The sequence below is a fragment of the Bidens hawaiensis genome, unplaced genomic scaffold (assembly GCF_021521415.1).
Source record: "Bidens hawaiensis isolate Kalapana, Puna unplaced genomic scaffold, B.hawaiensis_p1.1 tig00000820_1, whole genome shotgun sequence".
NCBI classification, from domain to species: Eukaryota; Viridiplantae; Streptophyta; class Magnoliopsida; order Asterales; family Asteraceae; genus Bidens; species Bidens hawaiensis.
In genome coordinates this window covers 1,932,816-1,956,083 of record NW_027491048.1, presented here as the reverse complement: position 1 = coordinate 1,956,083, position 23,268 = coordinate 1,932,816, and the positions used below count along the sequence as shown (strand labels likewise).

The 23,268-nt window shown below is 41.6% G+C and overlaps 1 protein-coding gene across 1 annotated transcript; it reads right to left on the bottom strand.

The window, feature by feature from the left end:
* Window positions 1-17,264: 17,264 nt before the first annotated feature.
* On the bottom strand, window positions 17,265-22,288 carry LOC143542276 (ATP-dependent Clp protease proteolytic subunit 2, mitochondrial-like). Its single transcript, XM_077034907.1, has 3 exons — window positions 21,940-22,288; window positions 17,768-18,194; window positions 17,265-17,675 (listed from the first exon to the last, which is right to left on the bottom strand). Exons 1-2 carry the CDS (start codon window positions 22,241-22,243, stop codon window positions 17,776-17,778), a joined length of 723 nt encoding a protein of 240 aa, XP_076891022.1. The 5' UTR covers window positions 22,244-22,288; the 3' UTR covers window positions 17,265-17,675; window positions 17,768-17,775.
* Between the last annotated feature and the right edge of the window lie 980 nt (window positions 22,289-23,268).

Here is a 23,268-nt window from a genome sequence, read left to right as displayed (position 1 = left end):
TACCTAGGGGGTGTTTGTGCTGCCATTGAACCCTTCCATCGAGGCGTAGACCGTTTCCAGGCGTTCTTTGTCTTCGTCGTCTAGCTTGTCGAATAACTGCCTGTACATGACCGTTGACGAGGCGCCGTTATCAGCAAGGGTGCGGGAAGTGATGTAGTGCCCCAGCTGGCTTTTGATGACTATAGGGCCTTCTTTGTTGGGCCCTCCTGGCACTCGCGGGAAGCGCACTTCAGCTTCCTTCCACGCGCATGGTTCTGTCGTTCGTCTTTTTCTTCCTCTGACGTTACTATGAACCATGTGGATGCTGATGTCAACGGGCTTTCGTCCGTTGCCTTTGTATCGGTTATCATTCCTCCCTCCATTCTTGATTGATGCCACAAGGTGTGTAAGTTTTCCATCATTGACGAATGTTTCAACAATATCCTTCAAGGATGTACACTCCTCAGTGGTGTGACCCTTTGTCCAGTGGAAGTCACAGGATTTGCTCTGATCCGCGTTATGTCGCTGCCGGATCATTGGAGCTTTTGGCCATGGGAGTTTCTCGGTGGCAAATATCTCCGTGACGCTTTTGGTGAGTGGCATCCACCGGGGGTTTCGGCTTGATGGGTGCGTGTTATCCCTTCCGCCTACTAGAGGGCGAGAGCTGGATGAGGTGTCAAAGTTTACCCTTAACTGCCAAATACCTAGCTTCCTCTTTTTGTTTTGCCGGGCGGTCCGGACGTTGTTTTCTCTAGTCCTCTGCGTGTAGAGGTTTGTACTCTGGGGAAGGTTCCTACCCAGTTGCTTCTCCGTTTCGGCAAATCGCTTGGCCGCCGTCATGATGGCATCCCATGTGGATGGCATGCCGTCTTTACCCGTCAACGTGCGGATAAGCTCTGGGTATTCGGCGCCCTGGATGAAAGCGGCGCGAACAAGATCTTCGCTTATGGTGCCCAGACTCAGCTTCTTCGAGTTGAAGCGAGTGATGAAGTCTAGTAAAGATTCATCCTCCTCTCTAACGTAGTTGAGGATCGTCCACTGCTCTTCAGTATATTTCCTCTGTTGACTGAAGTGCTGGCTGAACTTGTGTTGGAAGTCCGCCCAATCATAGATGTGGTGGACCGGTAAACGATCAAACCACGCCCTGGCCGCTCCAACCAGCGTCATCTGGAACATATAACACCACGTGGGTTCCGTCCAGTTGCTGACGGTTGCCCCCGCTATGAATCTGTTCAAGTGATCGTCTAGGTCGGATATACCATCATAAGTGCCGATGTTGGACATCTGTTTGGCACTCTTCGGGGCGATTGCTTCCGCAATGTCCCTTGCAAACTTGGACGTTCCCGCATTTGCAACAGTTGGTCTAAAGGTTTTGGAGAAGTCACGTGGGTTTCCCCCCGCGTTCCTTGGTTTGAAGGTTTCTCCAAAATTCCTTCTCGGTTGGAAGTCCGTTTCCTTGCGCTTCCCTTTCGCCCTATGACAAGGGTTTGCGTCACTGTCGGACTCCTCCCAATCATCGTCCAAGTACTCGCACTCATTGCTCATGTTGAGCTGTTGTCGAGTGCTTCCGAATTCGTCAGCCTGTTGGAGTGAACGTAAGCGTTCATCCAACTCAGCTTGGAATTCCTTCTGACGTGCTTCCGCCCACGCTTTAACTTGATCAAGTGTTTGGCGGGGGAGCCTTGTCTGTTGTCTCTCCAACTGGGTATCGGTGAATCCCAGTGAAGGATTGTTTACTGCACTTGCCCCGGCTTGGGTAACCGGGGTAGTGTTCGTAAAAATTGTGTACTCGCCAGTGTTCCCCCCAGTAGCTGGGGTTGTGGTTACCGGAGTTTCTTGGTCACTCGTTGGCCTTGGTATCGGAGTAACCTTAACCATCTTTCCAGAGGTTTTGAAAAAACTGAAAAAGAATTAGTTCTAGCTTTTATGCACGGATGGCGCCAATGAAGAAACACTAAGTGACCCCGGCAGATTACGGATAATCTTAGGGTTAAGTAGATGTTTCCCACGAGGGTTAGGTCCTGCAAAGATGGTTATTCTTCTGATGACCTGCAAAACAGACACCGTGAGCTCGTCACTGAGAAGGGGAGGTTCCTCCTTGTGACCACCCTCCGGCGTGAGAATCAGACTAGATTGCTCTGAATATAAGTGTATATTGAGAGAAATAGCTAGGGAAGATGAGATAATATCAGATGATATATGATATATCAAATAGAAAAGTGTGATTGAGTTTTGGTTAATATTGCTTTGTAATGATATCTTAGTACAACCATGTTTCATAAAATAAACATATAAATCAACCGAGTGTCTATTTGATGTGATTTTTATATTAGCGGCAAGCTTATTGAGCATACTTTTTCTGCATTTGAGCATAAGAAGCAAAGCCCGACGGTATCGGAGTAAAAAACATGGAATACAATAGTTGTGCATAACTTATAAACGATAAAATATATTTTCATTTATTAATCTAAGATGAATATCGGTACCAAATTGATTTAGGGTTGGTATATTTGTTTCAAATGGCTCTTTGTACCTACTGAATATGTATAATGATTTGAAAGATAATCTATAGGTAAATAATGGATCAATTGCATATCTCCTCCTCTAAACCATGTTTAATTGCATATTTACCCAACCAAAACATTCAAAAATAAACATAATGATCGAGTTTCTTGATTATTCTTAAATCTTGTTTAACATAAACACCTATTCATGTGTTTTATATTGTTGTGAAACAATCAGCAAAATATTTGTATCTGATAAGCATATCTATATGTAAAAACAACAATACCAAATAATGAAAAATGACCCTTACAAATGTCCAATATTTATATAAAAAAATTGTTTATTGACAATTAAAGATACGGGTAATAAATTTACTATTTTGATAATCATTTTACCCTTTTATAGATAAATCCAAGAATTTGTTCCGTTTTCAAGTCACCCTAGTTATTTTTGAGGTATCGATATATGATTTCGTGGATTAACAATATAACTTATTTCAGAAAGAGCAAACGAAAAACGAATTCATAAGTTAAAGAAAATGATTTATAAATATTTCTTTCTACTTGATATGGTAATAACTTATCGTCTCAACGTGTTGTTTAGTAATATTTCTAGCTTATTAAATCACTTGTTGAAATTGTGTGTTTTTGTAACAAGTACATTAACTACTTCGACAAGAACATCTTTATCACGAAAGCTTATTTTCTAGAAAAAATTTGTAAAAACGAGAACGGAAAAAATGTTTACACATACACGTATTGTAAGGGTAATGGTTTATATCATAAGGAACTTTTTTACATATCGTAGTCATTTCAACTTTTTTATAGTGAAAATATTCATGTAATTTATCATACTGTGTAATTTATAATAGTTTTTATAAACATGATATCATATTAAAGTTAACCAAACAAGAAAAAGATATATCTAAAATTTCCAACTAATCTGAAGGGAAAATTCTATAGGGTGGCAGTTAGACCTGCAATGCTATATGGAACAGATTGTTGGGCCATCAAGAAGGCACAAGTGCGGAAGATGGAGGTAGCAGAAATGAGAATGCTACGTTGGATGTGTGGGCACACAAGGCTAGACAGAATAAGAAACGTTGTGCTTCGCGAGAGAGTAGGGGTGGCGAACATAGCTGACAAGATAAGAGAGTGGAGATTGAGATGGTTTGGACATGTAAAGAGAAGACAGACGACGAATCCTGTTAGATCCGTAGAAAGCATTACTATAGAGGGGAGGAGGGGTAGAGGACGACCGAAATTGACTTGGGATGAGAGGATTAGGCATGATTTGATAGACCTAAATCTCTCCGAGGACATGGTTGAGGATAGGAATTCGTGGAGAAGTAGGATTAAAGCTAAGGATTCCTAGAGAGAATTGAATACCTTAGGGCTTAGACTTAACTTATTTAGGTCACTTACCATAATGGTATTTCCCTTACATATTTTATTATTATTATTATTATTAGCTTTTATATTGCGGTTAAACTGCGACCTTATTATTAATATTATTATAATTAGTAGTAGTTTTTTTTTATATAACTGTTAAACTTTTTTTTTTTTTTTTTTTTTTTTTTTTTTTTTTTTTTTCATACACATGTTCTTAGAGCCGAGGGTCTCTCTGGAAGCCACCTCTTTATTCCTTTGGATAGAGGTACGGTGTGCCTACATCCCACCCTCCCCAGACCCTACCTATAGCTCTGCTGTCGGTGGGATTTTACTGGGTATGATTGATTGATTGATTGATTGATAAAATTTCCAATAAGTACTTTTAACAAACTAGTGGGTAACTGGGTATACATGAATCTACCGATAATCTCTTAGTTACTTGCAGATTTGTAGCTGAAACTACTTGCAGGTTTGTAGCTAAAAGCTTAGGCGCATATTATTACCATCTAAATTCCCAATGTAGCGTCGTACATGAATCTACTATTCATCTCTTAGCTATTTGCATGTTTGTAGAGGAAGTTTGGTCGCACATTATTACAATGTAAATTACCGACAACTACACCACGGTTAAAGAAACATTACTTTGAGTCAGCCACATCGGGCAATAAAGAACACAGTGCAAACCATCTTCTTAGCAAAGGTTTAGTTCTTGTGAGAGCTCGAAACAACCAAACGTTTAACAATAAATCAAGCACTGCGCAAATGGTTTTGAAAGAGAACATTTGCCGTTTGTATCTAATATAAATGATTTAGTTTGGCTCGCTATAAAACGGTTTGATTTAGGTTTAGACACTAAAACTCGTTACTTGGCTCATGATTTGACATGAAACCCATCAAACGCATACTCTAGCGGGTCTAAACATCTACCATTTCCAACAAAACCATCCAGGCAACACCAATTAATAAGCTGAACAATAAAAGCATTCCTACATATACAAAAACAGAAGTAGCACATTTTGTAACTCCAAAGTTCTCATTTATATTAATTAGATATAGATAATTATGTAATGTATCATTTAATTGCAAACATTATATAAATGCTTGTGGGTTTAACAAACCTAACTCAATAATTGAATTTTACTCCGGATTTAAAAAAATGTATAAATATAAATGAAACCATAGATAAAGCAAGTGTTTACGTACCTAATCAACCTAACTCGACCTGTTTTAAATTTCAGTCAAATCTAAAAATTTAAGGTTTAACACGTTAGCAAACCACTCAGTTAAACAAAAAACACACACAAACTTATATTTAGCAAACTATATATCAATGATATATGCTTTGTACCAAAATAATTGTTTGTTAACAAAATGTCCCTTTCCATGAATTGGAACAAGAACAAGGTCATTACGTCATTTGAAAATTTTATAATTGGAGCGAAACCCGAACCCAAAGAAAATTTTGTAACTAAACATTCAAGACAGGTAATAAGACAAGTGTTAAGTACAAGACTGCGTATCTGGCGCCTTTTAGAAATGTTTACGGGTTTCAGATACGTATGAGTAAGTGATACTCGCTTGTTCACTTACCGAATACACAATATAGTCTTTCAGTAAGTAAAAAACAAGCAATGTGCTACAGCTAATAGAACTATTAGAAGTGTATTTAATATTGTAGTACAGTTTTTTAGGTGTCTTAATATAAGGTTTGAGGTAAAAGGACATCTGAATATATAATTTTTAATCACATAAAGATGATAAACGGGTTACAGGCATAGGCGGATCCAGTGTTCGGTCAGGAGGTGTTTGCACCCACTCAAGTCCATAGTTTTCTTTACAAATTTGTAATATATTAGGTCTAAAGACCCAACTCCCAAGTGACCCGTCAAACAAAATTTGAGTGACCCATTCAGAAATTTTTTCAGCGTCCCAAACTTAACTTTTAAAATTTTATGCCAAAATTTTTAAGCCCAATTTTAATTTTGTTATGAACAATAACAATTAAGCCCATATTAGTTAATTGCTCAACCACTTTAATTGAAAATTTGGAATTAGTGGGAGGCAAACAACTTAGGGTGATGACAGCTTCACATGTTGTCGATGACACTCTTTATAGACCCAAAAGACAAAGGTACACAATTACCAATCAACATTATTATAATTTTGATTGTTTCAACAGTGTTGTCGATATAGAAATTCAAGAATTTGGTGATCGCTATAATGAGATTAACACTAATTTACTTCAAAACATGTTGGCTTTCAATCCATATGATTCATTTTCTAAGTTTGTTGCATCAAAGTTAATGAGATTGTGTGAGTTTTATCCATATGATTTTGATAATGGGGACAAAATTGTTCTTGCATCTCAACTTAGTGTGTGAAAAGATGAAGGATTTGTTAATTAGAAAGGTATTGCGGATCTTGCTAGAGTTATGGTGGAAACAAGGAAACATATCTCTTTTCATTTGGTTTATCGATTAATAAATCTAACATTAGTTTTGCCAATTGCAACCGCAATGGTTGAGAGATGTTTTTCGGCAATGAAGATCATAAAGACAAATTTACGTAATCGAATTGGTGGAGATTTTTTGAACGCTTGTGTAATTTGTAATGTTGAAAAAGAATCAATTTTAAGTGTTACGAATGAAACTATAATTGACCGTTTTCAAAATATGAAATCACGTAGAGGTCAATTATAATATGTATTTTGTTTATCTTTAATGAAATTTATTGTTTACATTTTTACACGTAGTTTGTTTAATGTATATTTTTTACTCAACCCGTTTCGGTTCGACCCGACCCATTTTTGTTTGACTTGTTTTAGTTTAAATTGACGAGTTCTAGGTTGAACTTTTTTTTGTACCCACTGGCTATATTTTCTGAATCCGCCACTGGACTTACAGGTATATCTAAAACCCAATAGCATTAAGTAACCAGTATGCACCTAGATTTGAGACACGATTTGAAAAGGGAAAATTCCCAGAATAATTCATTTGAGGATAGTGAAGAAACACTAACCGGACCCCGGACAGATTACTGGTAACCTGGGGGTTGGAGAGATGTTTCCCACGAGGGGTTGGACCCTTGGAAGATGGTTCTTCTGATAACCTGCAAAACAGACACCGTGAGCTCGTCACTGAGAAGGGGGGGGGGGGGGTTCCTCCTTGTGACCACCCTCCGGCGTGAGAATCAGACTAGATTGCTCTTTAAATATAAAAGTATATTAAGAGATTGCTAGAGCAGATATCAGGTATCTATGATGATAATGTAGTAAGATATGATAAGATGAGATGGTCATACCATTTGTGGTATTTATAGCCGAAGGTAGGTTTCCAAAGAGGTATGGCCGGCTGCAACAGTGTTCCTGTTCCACCAACAGTAGCCTACGCACGTGCCCTGCTGGTAGTTGGTGGGTAGGTAGCGGCTGACAGCGATCAGGCCTGCTGTATACTATTCATGTTCCACCAACTGACGGCTACGCACGTGGTATGGCAGTAGTTGGTGAGTAGGCAGCGGCTAATAGTGACATACAGTGCAGGAGCATGCTGCTCGCCATACTGTTGTCAATAAGCTGTCGTATCTTTTAGTCAGATCTTTTTCCCATACCTCGTCAGGTACAGTACAGAAGATCTTCCTGTATCGTACGGACTGGCTTATTTGGGCGGGAGTATTCCCCCTCCCGCCCTTGTGCGGGATTGTTCCCGGCTTTGCTCATTCCTTCAGGTGACACTGAGTGATTGAGAGCTAAGTGCCTTGTGCGTGTAGCCTTGCTGCGCGGGTGGCCTTCCCTGATGGCTTGTATCCGAGGCTGCGGGAACAGGCGGAGTCCTTCACCATCGGGAGGCATTTCCTGCGGGACCAGCTTGCGTACTGCGAGTAAGGACGTCACATCTCTGAGCATGGTTGGTCCTGCGGATCCAGTTGGTTTCTGCGCAGACGTCCCTATTTTAGGTGAGTCTTGTGGGTCCAACTGGGCTTTGCTGGGACCTACCTCTTCAAGTCCCCCCAGTCCAATGTTCTTCTCATGAGTGTTTAATAAAGTGAGGTGAACTTTTGGACTTAAGCAGAGGGTTTTGAAAAGGGTTTTTCTAAGGTTTTCCATGGGGATTCTTCCCGCGGAAGTCCTTGTCACTTGCAGAAATGCCCGAGTTTCCTGCTTGGTCTTTGGGTATGATGCGGATAGGTTGTAATCTCCTCGCAAGTCAGGAGCGTTGAGTCCTACTTGTGTGGATTCTCCGTGAGGTTTTGGTAGTTTTGAACATAGTGATCAATTATGTTAAAACCACCAATTCCATCCTGGAGCTTCAAACAACGTAGTTCTCGACGTTCCCGCTATGCGGGGATGTTATTTCCGTTTCCGCAAGCATTGCCCAGAAGATCCTTCTTGGTTTCAATTCCCAGCGGAGCGCTAGGTATGTGAAGGGTTTTGCCTTAACACTGTACCTGCGCTCGTCTTACGGTTACTTTACTTCCAAGGTATTCCTGGCGTCAATTCCCTGCGGGTGCTAGGTATGTGAAGGGTTTTGCCTTTACACTGTACCCGCACCTGTCTTATAGTTACTTGGTTGCCGAGGTACTTGGCTTCAATTCCCTGCGGGTGCTAGGTATGTGAAGGGTTTTGCCTTAACACTGTACCCGCATCCGTCTTATGGTTACTTGTTCGCCAAGGTTTTCTTGGCTTCAATTCCCTGCGGGTGCTAGGTATGTGAAGGGTTTTGCCTTTACACTGTACCCGCATCCGTCTTACGGTTACTTGTTTGCCAAGGTTTTCTTGGCTTCAATTCCCTGCGGGTGCTAGGTATGTGAAGGGTTTTGCCTTTACACTGTACCCGCATCCGTCTTACGGTTACTTGTTTGCCAAGGTAAGGGGTATTTTCCCGCTTACTTTTTAATATTTTTAAATTTTGAATTTTGAAATTCGAAAGGTTGGTGGAAAGGTAGGAACAGTCCAAACCTCTGAAACGTCGTGCGACGGTTTCTTCTGACTGTGTCAGGACGTGCAGGAAGTTATGGTGACGTGACGTTATATGGTCATTCCAGACGCTCTTTCAGGCGCGTGGGCGCGATTTTTCGGGCGCGTGGCCGCGAAATTACTGGCACACGTCCTGTCAACAGCTGTTGCCAGCCTGCTTTTTGCCACGTGTCATAGTTTCATTGCACCTTCGATTTCTCTCTCCTCCGCATTAAATTCACCGCATTAATTGCGATTAGTATATAAAGGGGGAGAGGCCTCTTTGTAATCCACACTTTCACCTTTCTTCTTCTTCTTCTTAGTGATTTCCGGCAAATACTCCCCTTTTCAGGCAAGCATTTTCCCGAAATCACTTTCTTCTTTCTGCAAAATGTCTTCTCATGATGCTGAAGCTGTAGCCGATGATAGGAGTACTGCTGGCGAGTGCCAGTGTGCTCTACCTGTCGATCAGTACCAGTACATCGTCAGGAAGTTCATGCTTGAGTCTCTTGAGCCTGAGTTTCCTGAATCCCACCAGACTGTGTACGATGCCCCCAGTGGCAAGATCGGGGTATATGCTGCATTCTTTGTGTATGGGAACCTTAGGTTCCCACTGACAAAGTTTATGTACCGTGTCCTGGAGAGGCACGGTGTGCACCTGACCGAGGTGCATCCGATGGCGATTGCCAAGGTCCGGCACTTCGAGTGGGTGTGCCGGATTCTGGGTATTGAGCCCTATGTGGACCGCCTGATGACCTTCTATACTTGGAGGTGCGTCCAGGGGTGGTACACCCTGACAACCCGTATTAAGGGTTTGAAGATCTGCGTGACCGAGCGCAGTCTCCGATCGTGGAAGCGGGAGTTCTTCTACATCTCTGCCCGCGCCATTCCCATTGCCATGAAGTTTAAGAAGGGGCAAGCGCTTCCGAGCCTTCACGCTTCCAGCTACCAGGAGGCGGAGTGGTTCGCGAAGATATCCCGGGTCCAATCTCCGGTTTACCGGTTTGCGGAGTCCGGGATGGTGATGCTGGGGATGAGCCGGGTATGGAAGAATGCGTCCCGGTTTCCCATCCTTCTCGAATACGGTTTGAACTCTATTCCTTATGGTATGTCTTGTCTTTCTTGCTGATATTAGTTTGTCTTCTAACTGTTTCTTTTCTTTCAGAGGGGAATGACTTGGAGTCGCTCCTGTACCCGCGGGAAGCTGACGGTCCCGTGCGGGTGGGCACTCGTGCTTTAGACGAGAATGAGTTGCCCATCCTGGAGCAGACGGCGGATCGGTTTGTGGAGGTCTATCCGCCGGGCCAAGAGATCCTGAGCCAGAGGCGGCCAGGTAAGGCGATATTCTATCCTCAACCCCTCAATGCTGTACCTGCTGCTGGATTTCCTTACATCCTGTCTTCTTCTGAGGAATCCGCAGATGGTCCTCCGCTGGTGCGGAAGAAGAAGGCTGCCGGAGGGAAAGGAAAGGAGAAGGTGGCCTCCACGGCTGATCCGGTGCTTCTATCTGACACCGAGTCAGATAGTGAAGAGGTGGCGGGGAACCCCGGTGGTGAGAAGACCACTGCTCCGGAGGCTACGACTGTTACCTCCGGAGAACCAATGACGACGACGGTGACCGGCGTCAAGAGACCGGCCCCATCGGGCTTGTCCCCGCCCCTCCGTACGTTCAGGCTCAAGAAAACCCGTAAGTACAAACATTATTTTTGTAGATTTATCATACTTCATAAATTTATTAACACTTATCTTCTTGTGCAGGCGTGGATGTTGACGCATTCCAGGGTGAAGTGCCGAGTAGTATCTCTCCGCCGATGACGGTAGGCTTGGTCAGCCTACCTGAGGCGTCGACCCAGGCGCCTGCGCCTGGTCCCGCTGGTTCAGTTGCTCACTCTGAGCCGACTGTTCCAGCCGAGTTTATGCCACCGCCGGCCGTGAGTGCGATTTTTACGTCGTCCTTCACCGAGCCGGCGGTTACGATTGCTGCGGATTCTGCGGCAGCGACTGCGGCGGCTGCCACCATGCCCCCGCCACCGGCACCGACGGCCGGCTCATCAGGTACGCATGGGAGTACTCGCCAATCCTTGCCACCTTCCCATCTGCCTGACCTTTTGGATGGGTTTCCTTTGGGTTCAGGTGATGGGTTCGGCGGCTATCGGCCTGTTATAGACCCTACAGGTGCGTAGGGTTCCTTTGGCCATTTTTTACTTTTATTTTTATCATCTTTTCCTAACTGCTTTTTTGTTTTTTGCAGTGTCGGATTCCAATGAAGTGTATGTTCCGCGATGGAACATACGCCGAGGAACAACCCTTCGCACCCCTGTGGAGTGCGTGGAATGGGCTCGCCACGCTGCTCCCCATGGTGCGTTGGGGGAAGCCATGGCTAGCTACCAGGAGGGTAGGCTAACCAATGAGCTTCGGGTTCTCCAAGCCCGGATGCAGCCGCGCGTCGAGCTGCTTTGTCGTGAAAACGACAAGTTGAAAGCAGCTCGCGCAAAGGACGTATCTCAGGCGCGGGCTCTTCGGGAGGAGAACCAACGGTTGGCCGCAGCTGCTGCGGAGAAGGAGAAGGCCTTCAAGGCCCTCGAGGTTGAAGTTCAAGCGCGACTCGAGGCCCGCTCCAAGGCTGCCCAAGCTGTTAACGAACAGCTCCGGCTGGCTAAGGAGACTGCGAGGAACGCGACTGAGAGGGCTACCAAGGCTGAAGCCGTTGCTGAGCCTTTACGCATGGAGAACGAGGAGCTCAAGGCCCAACTAGAGGCTCTCCAACGTGCTCATGATGCCTTGGCCATGGAAGATGCCAAGAAGCTCCAAGAGATCCTGGACCAGAGGGGCGTGCTTGACCACACAGAGCGGAAGCTTAAGGGCGTTGAAGAGGCTGCTGCGAAGGAAGTGCAACTTGCCAACCTCAATAAAAGCGAAGCCGAACGCGCCTGCACCCAAGCCCTGGTTGCCAAGGAATGGCTTCTTCGAGAAGTGTTGCCTCAGGTATTTTAGCTTTACGTCTTCACGCTTTCCTTTGTTCATAGAAAAGGTGTTTGACACTTGTATTTTCTTTGTAGGTTGTGCATCGTGTCTTCTCAGAGACATCCTACGACGATGCGATGAGCGCAGCCCTCAACGCTTCTCACGAGGATGGGGAACGGGCTGGCTTCCTGCTTGGTCTAGGGTTCGTTGAGAAAGGCTTCCCGCCTTCCAACTTCCCTTTGTACAATGTTGACACTGAAGCCATATATGACCAAGCAGTAAACCAATATGCTGCCTTCCCGCATCCAGTGGTGGAGAAGGTGAACCAAGTAGCTGCTGCTGATGATGGGTTAGCTATCCTTAAAGCTTTCCTCGAACCGGCCCGTTCTGATGGAGCGGGTCCAAGTGGAGGCGGCCCTGAGGCTTGATCCCGAAGATCCCTTCCCATTGCTAGGATAGCCTTGTAATGTATTTATTTTTCTTTTCGTAGGCGGGTAGTTACCCGGCCATTCTTGTAATAATTCATTTGTGAAATATAAATCTTTTTGCGTATAAGATTGTTATTTCCTTCTTTGGGTTCCTTGCTTTATAAACTTATGACTTGCATACTTAGTTTAAATTAGCAATTTTCCAAGTGTTTAGAATAAGTTAACCTGTTGAACGTGGCTGATAATGGGTTAAAGTTTTGCTTCCTCTTTCGTGATTGTGCGGATAGAACCGTCACTTGCACTTAGTAGGATGGCTAAACTTTAACCTTCATCTGACCTGCGTGTAGGTTTTCCTCATCTTTTGAGGATAAGTTAACCTTTGAACGTGGTTGATAATAGGTGTGAAGTTTTGCTTCCTCTTTCGTGATTGTGCGGGTAGAACCGTCACTTGCACTTAGTAGGATGGCAAAACTTTACCCTTATCTGACTTGCGTGTAGGTTTTCCTCATCCTTTGAGGATAAGTTAACCTTTGAACGTGGTTGATAATAGGTGTGAAGTTTTGCTTCCTCTTTCGTGATTGTGCGGGTAGAACCGTCACTTGCACTCTGTAGGATGGCAAAACTTTACCCTTATCTGACCTGCGTGTAGGTTTTCCTCATCCTTTGAGGATAAGTTAACCTTTGAACGTGGTTGATAATAGGTGTGAAGTTTTGCTTCCTCTTTCGTGATTGTGCGGGTAGAACCGTCACTTGCACTCTGTAGGATGGCAAAACTTTACCCTTATCTGACCTGCGTGTAGGTTTTCCTCATCCTTTGAGGATAAGTTAACCTTTGAACGTGGTTGATAATAGGTGTGAAGTTTTGCTTCCTCTTTCGTGATTGTGCGGGTAGAACCGTCACTTGCACTTAGTAGGATGGCAAAACTTTACCCTTATCTGACCTGCGTGTAGGTTTTCCTCATCCTTTTTGAGAATTGTTTTGAACCGTTCGACGCGCGGTTGTCAATAGGTTAGTGTTCAGTTTCCTTTAATGATTCATGCGGATAGACCGGCACTTTCATTTAATGGGATAATTGAACTCTTCCCCTTCAACTGACCTGCGTGAAGGTTTGCCACGTTATTGGGTTCGTGCGGGTAGGACCGCCTTCCCACGCAACGACTTCACGTAATGTGTGCCGTCACCAGTGTTGCATAGTTTAACCGTTCGACGCGCGGTTATTGATAGGTTTTTGTTCAGTTTCCTTTAATGATTCATGCGGATAGACCGGCACTTTCATTTAATGGGTGCTGAACTTTTTCCCCTTCAACTGACCTGCGTGAAGGTTTGTCACGTTATTGGGTTCGTGCGAGTAGGACCGCCTTCCCATGCAATGACTTCACGTAATTATGCGGTGAAAACCGGCATATTAGTGTTCAGAAAAGTATAAATGTAAAATCATCAGCTTCGATGTTCTTAAAGAGAATCATTTCCATTAGAAGTGGCTCTTGGCCTTTTCTTTACAAATTGGAATTGATTTACATGCAAATTGTGTAAATGAGCTCCCTTCCATGATGTTGGGATGGGAGTGCCATCGAGCCGATACGCACCTGGTTCGGGATCTCGTTCTTTACGCAGCATGTAGTCTCGATATTGAAGCTGGAATTTTGATTCGTGTTTTCCCCAGCTGGGGTTCTACACGCACCCGCCTGCTCAGCTTTTATTGCGCCATGAGGTGCGCGAGCGTCCCATCTCTGACAAATGCTTCAACCATATCTTTTACGTCTGTGCATTCTTCAGTGTTGTGGCCTTTTGTCTTGTGAAAGTCACAGTATTTGCTCCGATCAGCATCGTGACGATGTCGGATTATTGGAGGCTTTGGCCACGGGAGCTCTTCAGTAGCGAATATCTCAGTGACGCTCTTGGTGAGTGGCGTCCATCTGGAGTTCCGGTGCGGATGTACATTATCCCTTCCGCCCAATCGATGTTGCAAGCCGGATGAGGTGTCAAAGTTTACCCTTGACTGCCAAATGCCTAGCTTCCGCTTTTTATTTAATCGGGCGGTGAGGACGTTGTCTTCTCTCGTTTTCTGAGTGTAGAGGTTTGTGCTCTGGGGGAGATCTCTACCCAGTTGCTTCTCCGTTTCCGCATAGCGTTTTGCTGCTGTCATGATGGCATCCCATGTGGATGGCATGCCATCCTTACCCGTTAGGGTGCGGATGAGCTCTGGGTCATGCGCGCCCTGGATGAAGGCAGCGCGAACAAGATCTTCGCTGATATTGCCCAAACTTAGCTTCTTTGAGTTGAAGCGAGTGATGAAGTTTGGCAGAGATTCATCTTCTTCTCGTATGCATTTGAGGATTGTCCATTGCTCCTCGGTATACTTCCGTTGCTGGCTGAAGTGTTGGCTAAACTTCTGCTGGAAATCTTCCCAGTCGTAGATGTGGTTGACCATTAGACGATCAAACCAAGCTCTAGCAGCCCCAACAAGCGTCATTTGGAACATGTAGCACCAGGTGGGTTCCGTCCAATTGCTGACGGTTGCCCCCGCTATGAACCTGTTCAAATGATCGTCTGGATCAGATATACCGTCATATGTGCCTATGTTAGGCATTTGTTTGGCACTCTTTGGGGCGATTGCTTCGGCAATGTCCCTTGCAAACTTGGACGTTCCTGCATTTGCAATGTTTGGTCTGAACGTTTTGGAGAAGTCTCGTGGACTTCCACCTGTGCTTTTTGGTTTGAAGGCTTGTCCAAAATGCCTTTTCGGTTGGGATTCCATTTCCTTACGCTTCCCTTTTGCCCTATGGCGAGGGTTCGCGTCGGAGTCGGATTCCTCCGAGTCATCCAAGTAATCTTCGAATTCGTCAGCCTGTTGGACGGAACGCAGGCGTTCGTCCAACTTAGCATGGAATTCCTTTTGTCGTGCCTCCGCCCATGCCTTGACTTCATCGAGAGTTTGGCGGGGGAGTCTTCGTTTCTCAACCTGGGTATCAGTAGATCCCAGTAGGCGATCATTTACTGCACTTGCCCCAGCCTGAGTAACTGGGGTAGTGTTCGTAAAATTTACTTCACTTGCCCCGGATTGGGTAACCGGGGTAGTGTTTGTAAAAACTGTGTTACCGGTGTTCACCCCAGTAGCTGGGGTTGTGGTTACCGGCATTTCTCTAACCATCTTTTGTAGAAAGTTTGAAAAAACTGGAGAGATAAAGTTCTAGCTTTATGCACGGATGGCGCCAATGAAGAAACACTAACCGGACCCCGGACAGATTACTGGTAACCTGGGGGTTGGAGAGATGTTTCCCACGAGGGGTTGGACCCTTGGAAGATGGTTCTTCTGATAACCTGCAAAACAGACACCGTGAGCTCGTCACTGAGAAGGGGGGGTTCCTCCTTGTGACCACCCTCCGGCGTGAGAATCAGACTAGATTGCTCTTTAAATATAAAAGTATATTAAGAGATTGCTAGAGCAGATATCAGGTATCTATGATGATAATGTAGTAAGATATGATAAGATGAGATGGTCATACCATTTGTGGTATTTATAGCCGAAGGTAGGTTTCCAAAGAGGTATGGCCGGCTGCAACAGTGTTCCTGTTCCACCAACAGTAGCCTACGCACGTGCCCTGCTGGTAGTTGGTGGGTAGGTAGCGGCTGACAGCGATCAGGCCTGCTGTATACTATTCCTGTTCCACCAACTGACGGCTACGCACGTGGTATGGCAGTAGTTGGTGAGTAGGTAGCGGCTAATAGTGACATACAGTGCAGGAGCATGCTGCTCGCCATACTGTTGTCAATAAGCTGTCGTATCTTTTAGTCAGATCTTTTTCCCATACCTCGTCAGGTACAGTACAGAAGATCTTCCTGTATCGTACGGACTGGCTTATTTGGGCGGGAGTATTCCCCCTCCCGCCCTTGTGCGGGATTGTTCCCGGCTTTGCTCATTCCTTCAGGTGACACTGAGTGATTGAGAGCTAAGTGCCTTGTGCGTGTAGCCTTGCTGCGCGGGTGGCCTTCCCTGATGGCTTGTATCCGAGGCTGCGGGAACAGGCGGAGTCCTTCACCATCGGGAGGCATTTCCTGCGGGACCAGCTTGCGTACTGCGCGTAAGGACGTCACATCTCTGAGCATGGTTGGTCCTGCGGATCCAGTTGGTTTCTGCGCAGACGTCCCTCTTTTAGGTGAGTCTTGTGGGTCCAACTGGGCTTTGCTGGGACCTACCTCTTCAGATAGAGTCTCCAAACGACCATTTTTTAGATTTCATAAATGTCATCCAAACCGTATGAGGAGACGAGTTTTGAACCGAATCCGTTGGCCGATAACTTTTGAACCAAATCCATTGGCTCAGACAACTTTTGAACCAAACTCGTCGTTTTTTAAATCCGTAGAAGACCAAGTTTGCACCCAAACCCGTCGAAACCCACGAACTTTCCACCATTCCTCTTCAAGCTTTTCCAGCAACATCATTTTTTCCGACTACCTGCAACTTCCGGCGAATACCATAAAACCAACACAACCGCCACACCGCCACTACATCGCCATAAGAAATCTGAATTCTGTATACTGGGCCACACAAGTTTAGACGGCCCATGACAAGCCCGTCACCATAACTCCAAAATATACGACCAAAATTAAATAAAGATATTAAATGTCTTTTGCTAATTTTCTTTTACTTGAAAAAAAATTAAGATTTTAAATACTAAAATATATATTAGCATGTCTCATTTAAACTACAAGCATACTTGTTCGCTATTTGATTCTAAAATGTAACAGATTTTGTAGCGTTCGTGTTTGTTAGATCGTTTTCTGTTTGTTTAGATGTAGTGCTTGATTTACTGGTGTTCTTTTATAATAGCATCTTTGTTGAAAGAACTTGAAGAAAGTTTGATAAACCACAACACAATTAATGAAGATCAATAGGAATGGAGTTTTGTGGTGGCAGAGTTACTACTGAAGCACGGTATCAATCATGGAACAGTCATCGATAGCAAAAAAGTTATTGCCGACGATGTTTATGCAAAATGATAATTATAAAGCAGTTATAACCGACAATTGACCGTCAACTGAGACTTTATATTGGTTCAACCCCTATATAAATATATCACCTAGTCTTAATTCAATGACGAATTGCAGACTCTGTATGACGTATTCACAAAAAAGAACTACATGTTCTTTACATAAACAATTTCGGTCTTATTTGATTAATGATTATGTCAGTATGATGTGACTCGTGAACGAAATTGTAATCAGCATGTTTAAAGATCTCATCAAAGTTCATTATAGCTTAAAAGCAGATAAAAATAATATCATAAAATCTCCAAGAAACTCAAGAGATCATCTGAAAAATATAACTTACTGAGAATGGCAAGTGAAAAAGCATGAGTTAGTTAAAAATGACCAAAGTGTCAAAAGTTGACATAGGATTGACTTTTGTCCCCTAATTGAATCTGCACTCAAAGTCAAGGTTTGCTCCCAAATACCTGCACCGAATTGCAGATCAAAAAGAGCTATATTTTAATATGATTATAAAAAATCAGCACGCACGGAAGAAGGGTAGAGATGCAATTCTTACATTAAATTCTACTCCGAGACTTTCCCCTTTCCATCACCTCCAACAGCATCAGTCACCAAAGTTAACGGTCTCTCATTCATAACTTCATCGATGATCCCAAACTCCTTAGCTTCTTCGGGGGTCATAAAATTATCTCGATCCATATTCTTTTCAATTACATCAATACTCTGACCAGTATGCTTTGCATATATTGCATTTAGTGAATCCCAAACACGAACCATTTGCTTTGTATGAATAGATATATCTTTAGCCTGCCCGCTGTATCCACCCGAGGGTTGATGAATCATGATAGTGGCATTAGGAAGAGCTCGCCTTTCCCCTTTGGCACCAGCAGCCAATAGGAGAGAACCCATAGAAGCGGCTTGACCCATACATATGGTGTTAACTGGAGAGCGTATGTACTGCATTGTATCATATATTGCAAGACCTACAAAAAGTAATTTAGTTCAACAAAAGTTAACTTTGAATAAAACAACTTATGGTGTTTTATTTAAACCGTTTGGCCCCTAAGAGATAAAGCATAACCCAAACTTGCCCACCCCTATCAAAACCATATCTCATATACAAACATGTTTAGAACTCGATTTAAAGAGGAAAATAACCGAATGTTAGCTATTATTCAAAGATATGAAAAATACACTGCCTAAGAGATATATGATGTAGATAATTATGGTAATCACATAACACAAACAAATATGACACATGCACACGGCCACATGCTAAAGTGGCACAAGATCTTGATGGTATCTTATAAAACAGATTCTAACAGATAAGATACATGTAGCTCATTAGCATAAATGATAGCACATGATCATAACTGCACAAATGACACCATGTGGAAAGCTTTTCGTTTCTTGAATATTTGTGAGTTAATAAGATGGGCAAAGAAATGCTAATGAAACTATGCGTGTGATAATTCATACAAACAAGTCACAATGACATCATACAAACAAGTCACAAGGGCATGCTAACGGTTCGTTGTAAGCTTCAAACTTGTGCTGCTGCCTAAACTATGTAGCCTAAACTATGCTAACTATTCGGGTCCATTCCTACTGAGCAGTTAAACAAAATATTTCTGTAAGTAGTGGCACATAAATCCCAAGTAAATTCACTATTTACATTATTGCCCTTGCCCTCCCTAAACTTCAGGAGTAGGCTGTCGGTATATCATTGATTTAAAAAAAACAGTCACCCTCCATCCCATATACTAGAGACGCATTTTAACTTTAGTAGTCTAACAAATCATTTAATATTAAAGATAATAATACTTCCCTCTATTTCATTATTATTTATTAATGATTTTTTAGGCAAAACATAAAAAGCAAGTAGACCTGTCATTGTGTTCATGTGGAGTTCATTGAACACACAATCAGCATACTCTCCAAAATAATTCAAATACTTTTATTGCCATACCATGATAATAACTTAATGTAGACATTATAGCAACATATTATTAATCGAATTTGCTAAAAACACCGTATGAAACGCCCATTTGATCAAGTAAAAAACATGATAATTGATTTAAATGATCTTCGTTTTAGGAAACGGGTGTAGAACAGTGTTTCAGTTTGTATCAAGCACATAAGCAATTGGATACAAAAACATAGTGTAACCTTGTTTGTATTGTTGAAAAATCATTTTGCTTATTAGTACAAGAAGATGGGTAAATGTTATTGACAACAATTATTTCGTGACAACAGGAATATAAAAAAGAATATTTATGTATAAAGAGCCATAAGTAATGTAACTAAATCGCCACAATTTTATGAGCATGCAACTAAAGAAATTTTTACAGAATTGGATTTGATATAACACAGATTAAGAAATGTATGATCAATGAGTCAAAATTGAGATAAAACACATTTCTCCAATCACTTTCAACCTCTCCTATCATCCTTATCTCAATATAAATTGCAACTTTTATAACAAACTCAGGTGATATATGAAAAATGAGTCAAAAGATCTAAGCTTTACTTCATGAAGTTTCAATTCTTTCCTTTTTAAACATTTTAAGCCGCATGCCCACATTTTTATCTCTCTTTCGTAAATTCTCGATTGTGTATGCTTCCGGTGGATGCTCAAGTAATACTCTATAACTTCCGCCCAAAAAATGATGATCGTCAACTTCCCATATGAAATGAGTGTCATTAAAAAGTTGCAAAGTTTTATCATTTTTCAGTTAAACTACATCAATATTCATTTAAACATCAATATAAAACACCCTAAACCCTAAGAAGACATCAATAGTAAAGTATAAGACTATTAGGTGGCTTTCATTTTAAAATAGATGATCCAACTATTGAAACCTGAAGTAGCAGACTAACAGTAGTCAGTTTCTAATGTTTGAATAACAAATATCTTCAATTATCTGTATAATATTCACCTGCTTGTCAACAAAATCTGAAAACCTTTCACTCCCGATTCACAGATAGTCTGTTCAAATCACTCCAACATCCATATCCCTATTACGATATAATAATCAACTACTTCTCGTATCAAATGAGTGCCATTTAAAAAAAGTTGCATTTAAACATTAATCTAAAACACCCTAAGCCCTAATGGGATACCAATGATGCTTTGGATGATTTAACTATTGCAACCTGAAGTGGCAGACTAACAGTAGCCAGTTTCTAATGTTTGGATAGCATATTATATCTTCAATTATTATCTAACTATCATTTACCCATATGTAGGACTGTAAACGAACCAAAAGTTCAACAAACAGTTCGTGAACCATTCGGCGGGAAGTTCATTTATGTTCATTCGTTCAATAAATGAACGAACATAAACAAGAAATTTGTTCGATTAGTTAAACAAACGAACATGAACAGAGCCCCCGTTCATTAAGTTATGTTCGTGAACATTCAGTAATGTGTTCACGAACGTTCGTTCATGTTCATTTGTATACGTTGTTCATGAAAGTTTAATTGTACATTTATTTATTTTATCTAAACATTTTTTATTCATTAATTTATTACCTCTAACATAATATAAGAAATCACATTCTCACATCGTTTTTGCATTGTTCGCGTTTCCTTTATCATCATTCGCATTGATGAATACATTGATATCAATCTCTAGGCTCCACTGATTTCATTCTTGTTCGTTTGTGTTCATGAACTGTTCGTGAACACATTCATTTCCTTAATGAATGAACACAAATATAAAATCTTGTTTGGCAAGCGTTCACGAACCATTCTTGAACACATTATTTCCTTAACAAACCAATTCATTCGGTTCGTTTACAGCCCTACCCATATGTTAACAAAATTCTGAAAGCTTTTAATCCCAATTCACAAATAGTCTGTTCAAATCACTCCCAAGTCCCAACATTTAAATAACCTATCATAGCATACCCAAATACATTTCTACTATCCATTCTTCTCAAATTTTACAAGTTTCTTCACTGAGGCATTTAATCAAACACCTTATGTGCACCTCTTTTACCATTCTATATCATTACCCAAAACTAAAACTTATCTATTCAACTAATCCAATCATTATTACGCATCAAGAGCATAACTTTAAACACCATACATCAACAACTACAACAAAGGTAGAACAAATAACCTGCAGTAACAGCTCCACCAGGCGAATTGATGTACAAATTAATAAGCTTTGATGGGTTTTCAGTTTAAAAACAGTCTGTTCAAATCACTCAAAAATCTAACTAACCTATTACGACATACCCAATTATATATCTACTATCATATATTCTCAAACTTCACCAATTTCTTCACTGAGACATTTCATCAAACACCTTACGTGCACACTATCTTTACCCATCTAAATCACAATCTTACCATTCTATTCCATCACCCAAACCTAAACACAATCTATACTACGCATAAAGTAAACAACTTTAACCTGCAGTAACAGCTCCACCAGGCGAATGGATACACAAATTAATAGGCTTTGATGGGTTTTCAGTTCAGAAACAGTCTGTTCAGATCACTCGAAAATCTAATTAACCTATTACGACATACCCAATTATATATCTACTATCATATACTCTTAAATTTCACCAATTTCTTCATTGAGGCATTTCATCAAACACCTTATGTGCACACTATCTTTACCCATCTAATTCATTACCCAAAACTAAATCTTCTCTATTCAATTAATCCAATCATTATACATCAACAATTACAAAAAAAGGTGAAATAAAGAACCTGCAGTAACAGCTCCACCAGGCGAATTGATGTAAAGATTAATAGGCTTTGATGGGTTTTCAGATTCAAGAAACAGAAGCTGAGCAACGACAACGTGTGCAGTATCATCGGCAATGGGTCCATTGATGCATATGATTCGTTCTTTCAAGAGGCGTGAGAAGATATCGTAGGCTCTCTCGCCACGTGACGAGTGCTCAATCACCATGGGAATCAAACTGTATGAGCTTCGTTGGGTTGACATGATTGGGGTTTTGGATAATCCGGTCCATAGCTTGCTTAAACTGCGTGTAATTACACTCGGCATTGTTGTGATTGATTGATTGATTGAATTGAATTGGGGAATTGGGGTTTTTTTGTAGGGGTTGTGATTACTTGTGAATGGGGATCGATTATTTTGTGCATGTGTGTGCAAGAAACCGAAAAACCCAGAATATTGAACCAAAATAAAAATTGATAGTTTATTTTTATGTTTTTATAAAAAACCGGTTCGTTTTGGTTTTGCATATCACAAAAACCGTAAAAACCGATCTGAACCAAACTGAATTCCTAAAATTTTTTCTTTTTTTTTATTTTAAGTAATGTATAAGAATTTAATAAATATGTAACTCAAATATTTTTTGGTTAAATGTATAACAGTCTATTAGTTCACGATTAATAAAATTATCTATACCTAAATTCATTATTTTTGGCCAAAACAAATTTCGGCCTAAAATGTTGAAGCTCAAATGGCAGAAACCAAAATCGAACGGTTTCAAAAAATTCAAAAACGAAGTTTTGGTTTTCGGATTAGTTTTAGTCCAAAACTGCACCAAACCGCACCACACACACCTTTAGTTTAACTTAGCTCACACATTTACGTGGGGGTTGGGGGAGGGGTTGGATTGCTACGTGATCTAATGTACCCGTATAAAGTACTACTTAGATTTATTATTTTGTATTAGGAATACTTGGTTGTAGAGCTGTGAGTATCCGAAGTTAATAGGTAAACTGATTTATCTGAGATTGACTGGTTATGTTATTTGTTTATGTTGTTCATTGTGTAGGTCAGTTCATGCATTATCCTATGAACTCATATATACGAGTTGCACTTTGCTTGTTGAGGTATTTAAAATGCTCACCTCGCAAAGGTATTCTAAAATTGAACCAAAAAAGATGGTCTTGAGTAATCGGTTATTTAATTCTAATTGGAGTTGGCGTTTGTCTATTATAACTACAATATTCAGATATTTGATATACGTGAAAAGTAAACAACGATTTCAGATATTTAGTTGAAGTTGAATATCAGTATGTGTATTGTTGCATGTGAATTGATTTTAATTCTTAAAACTT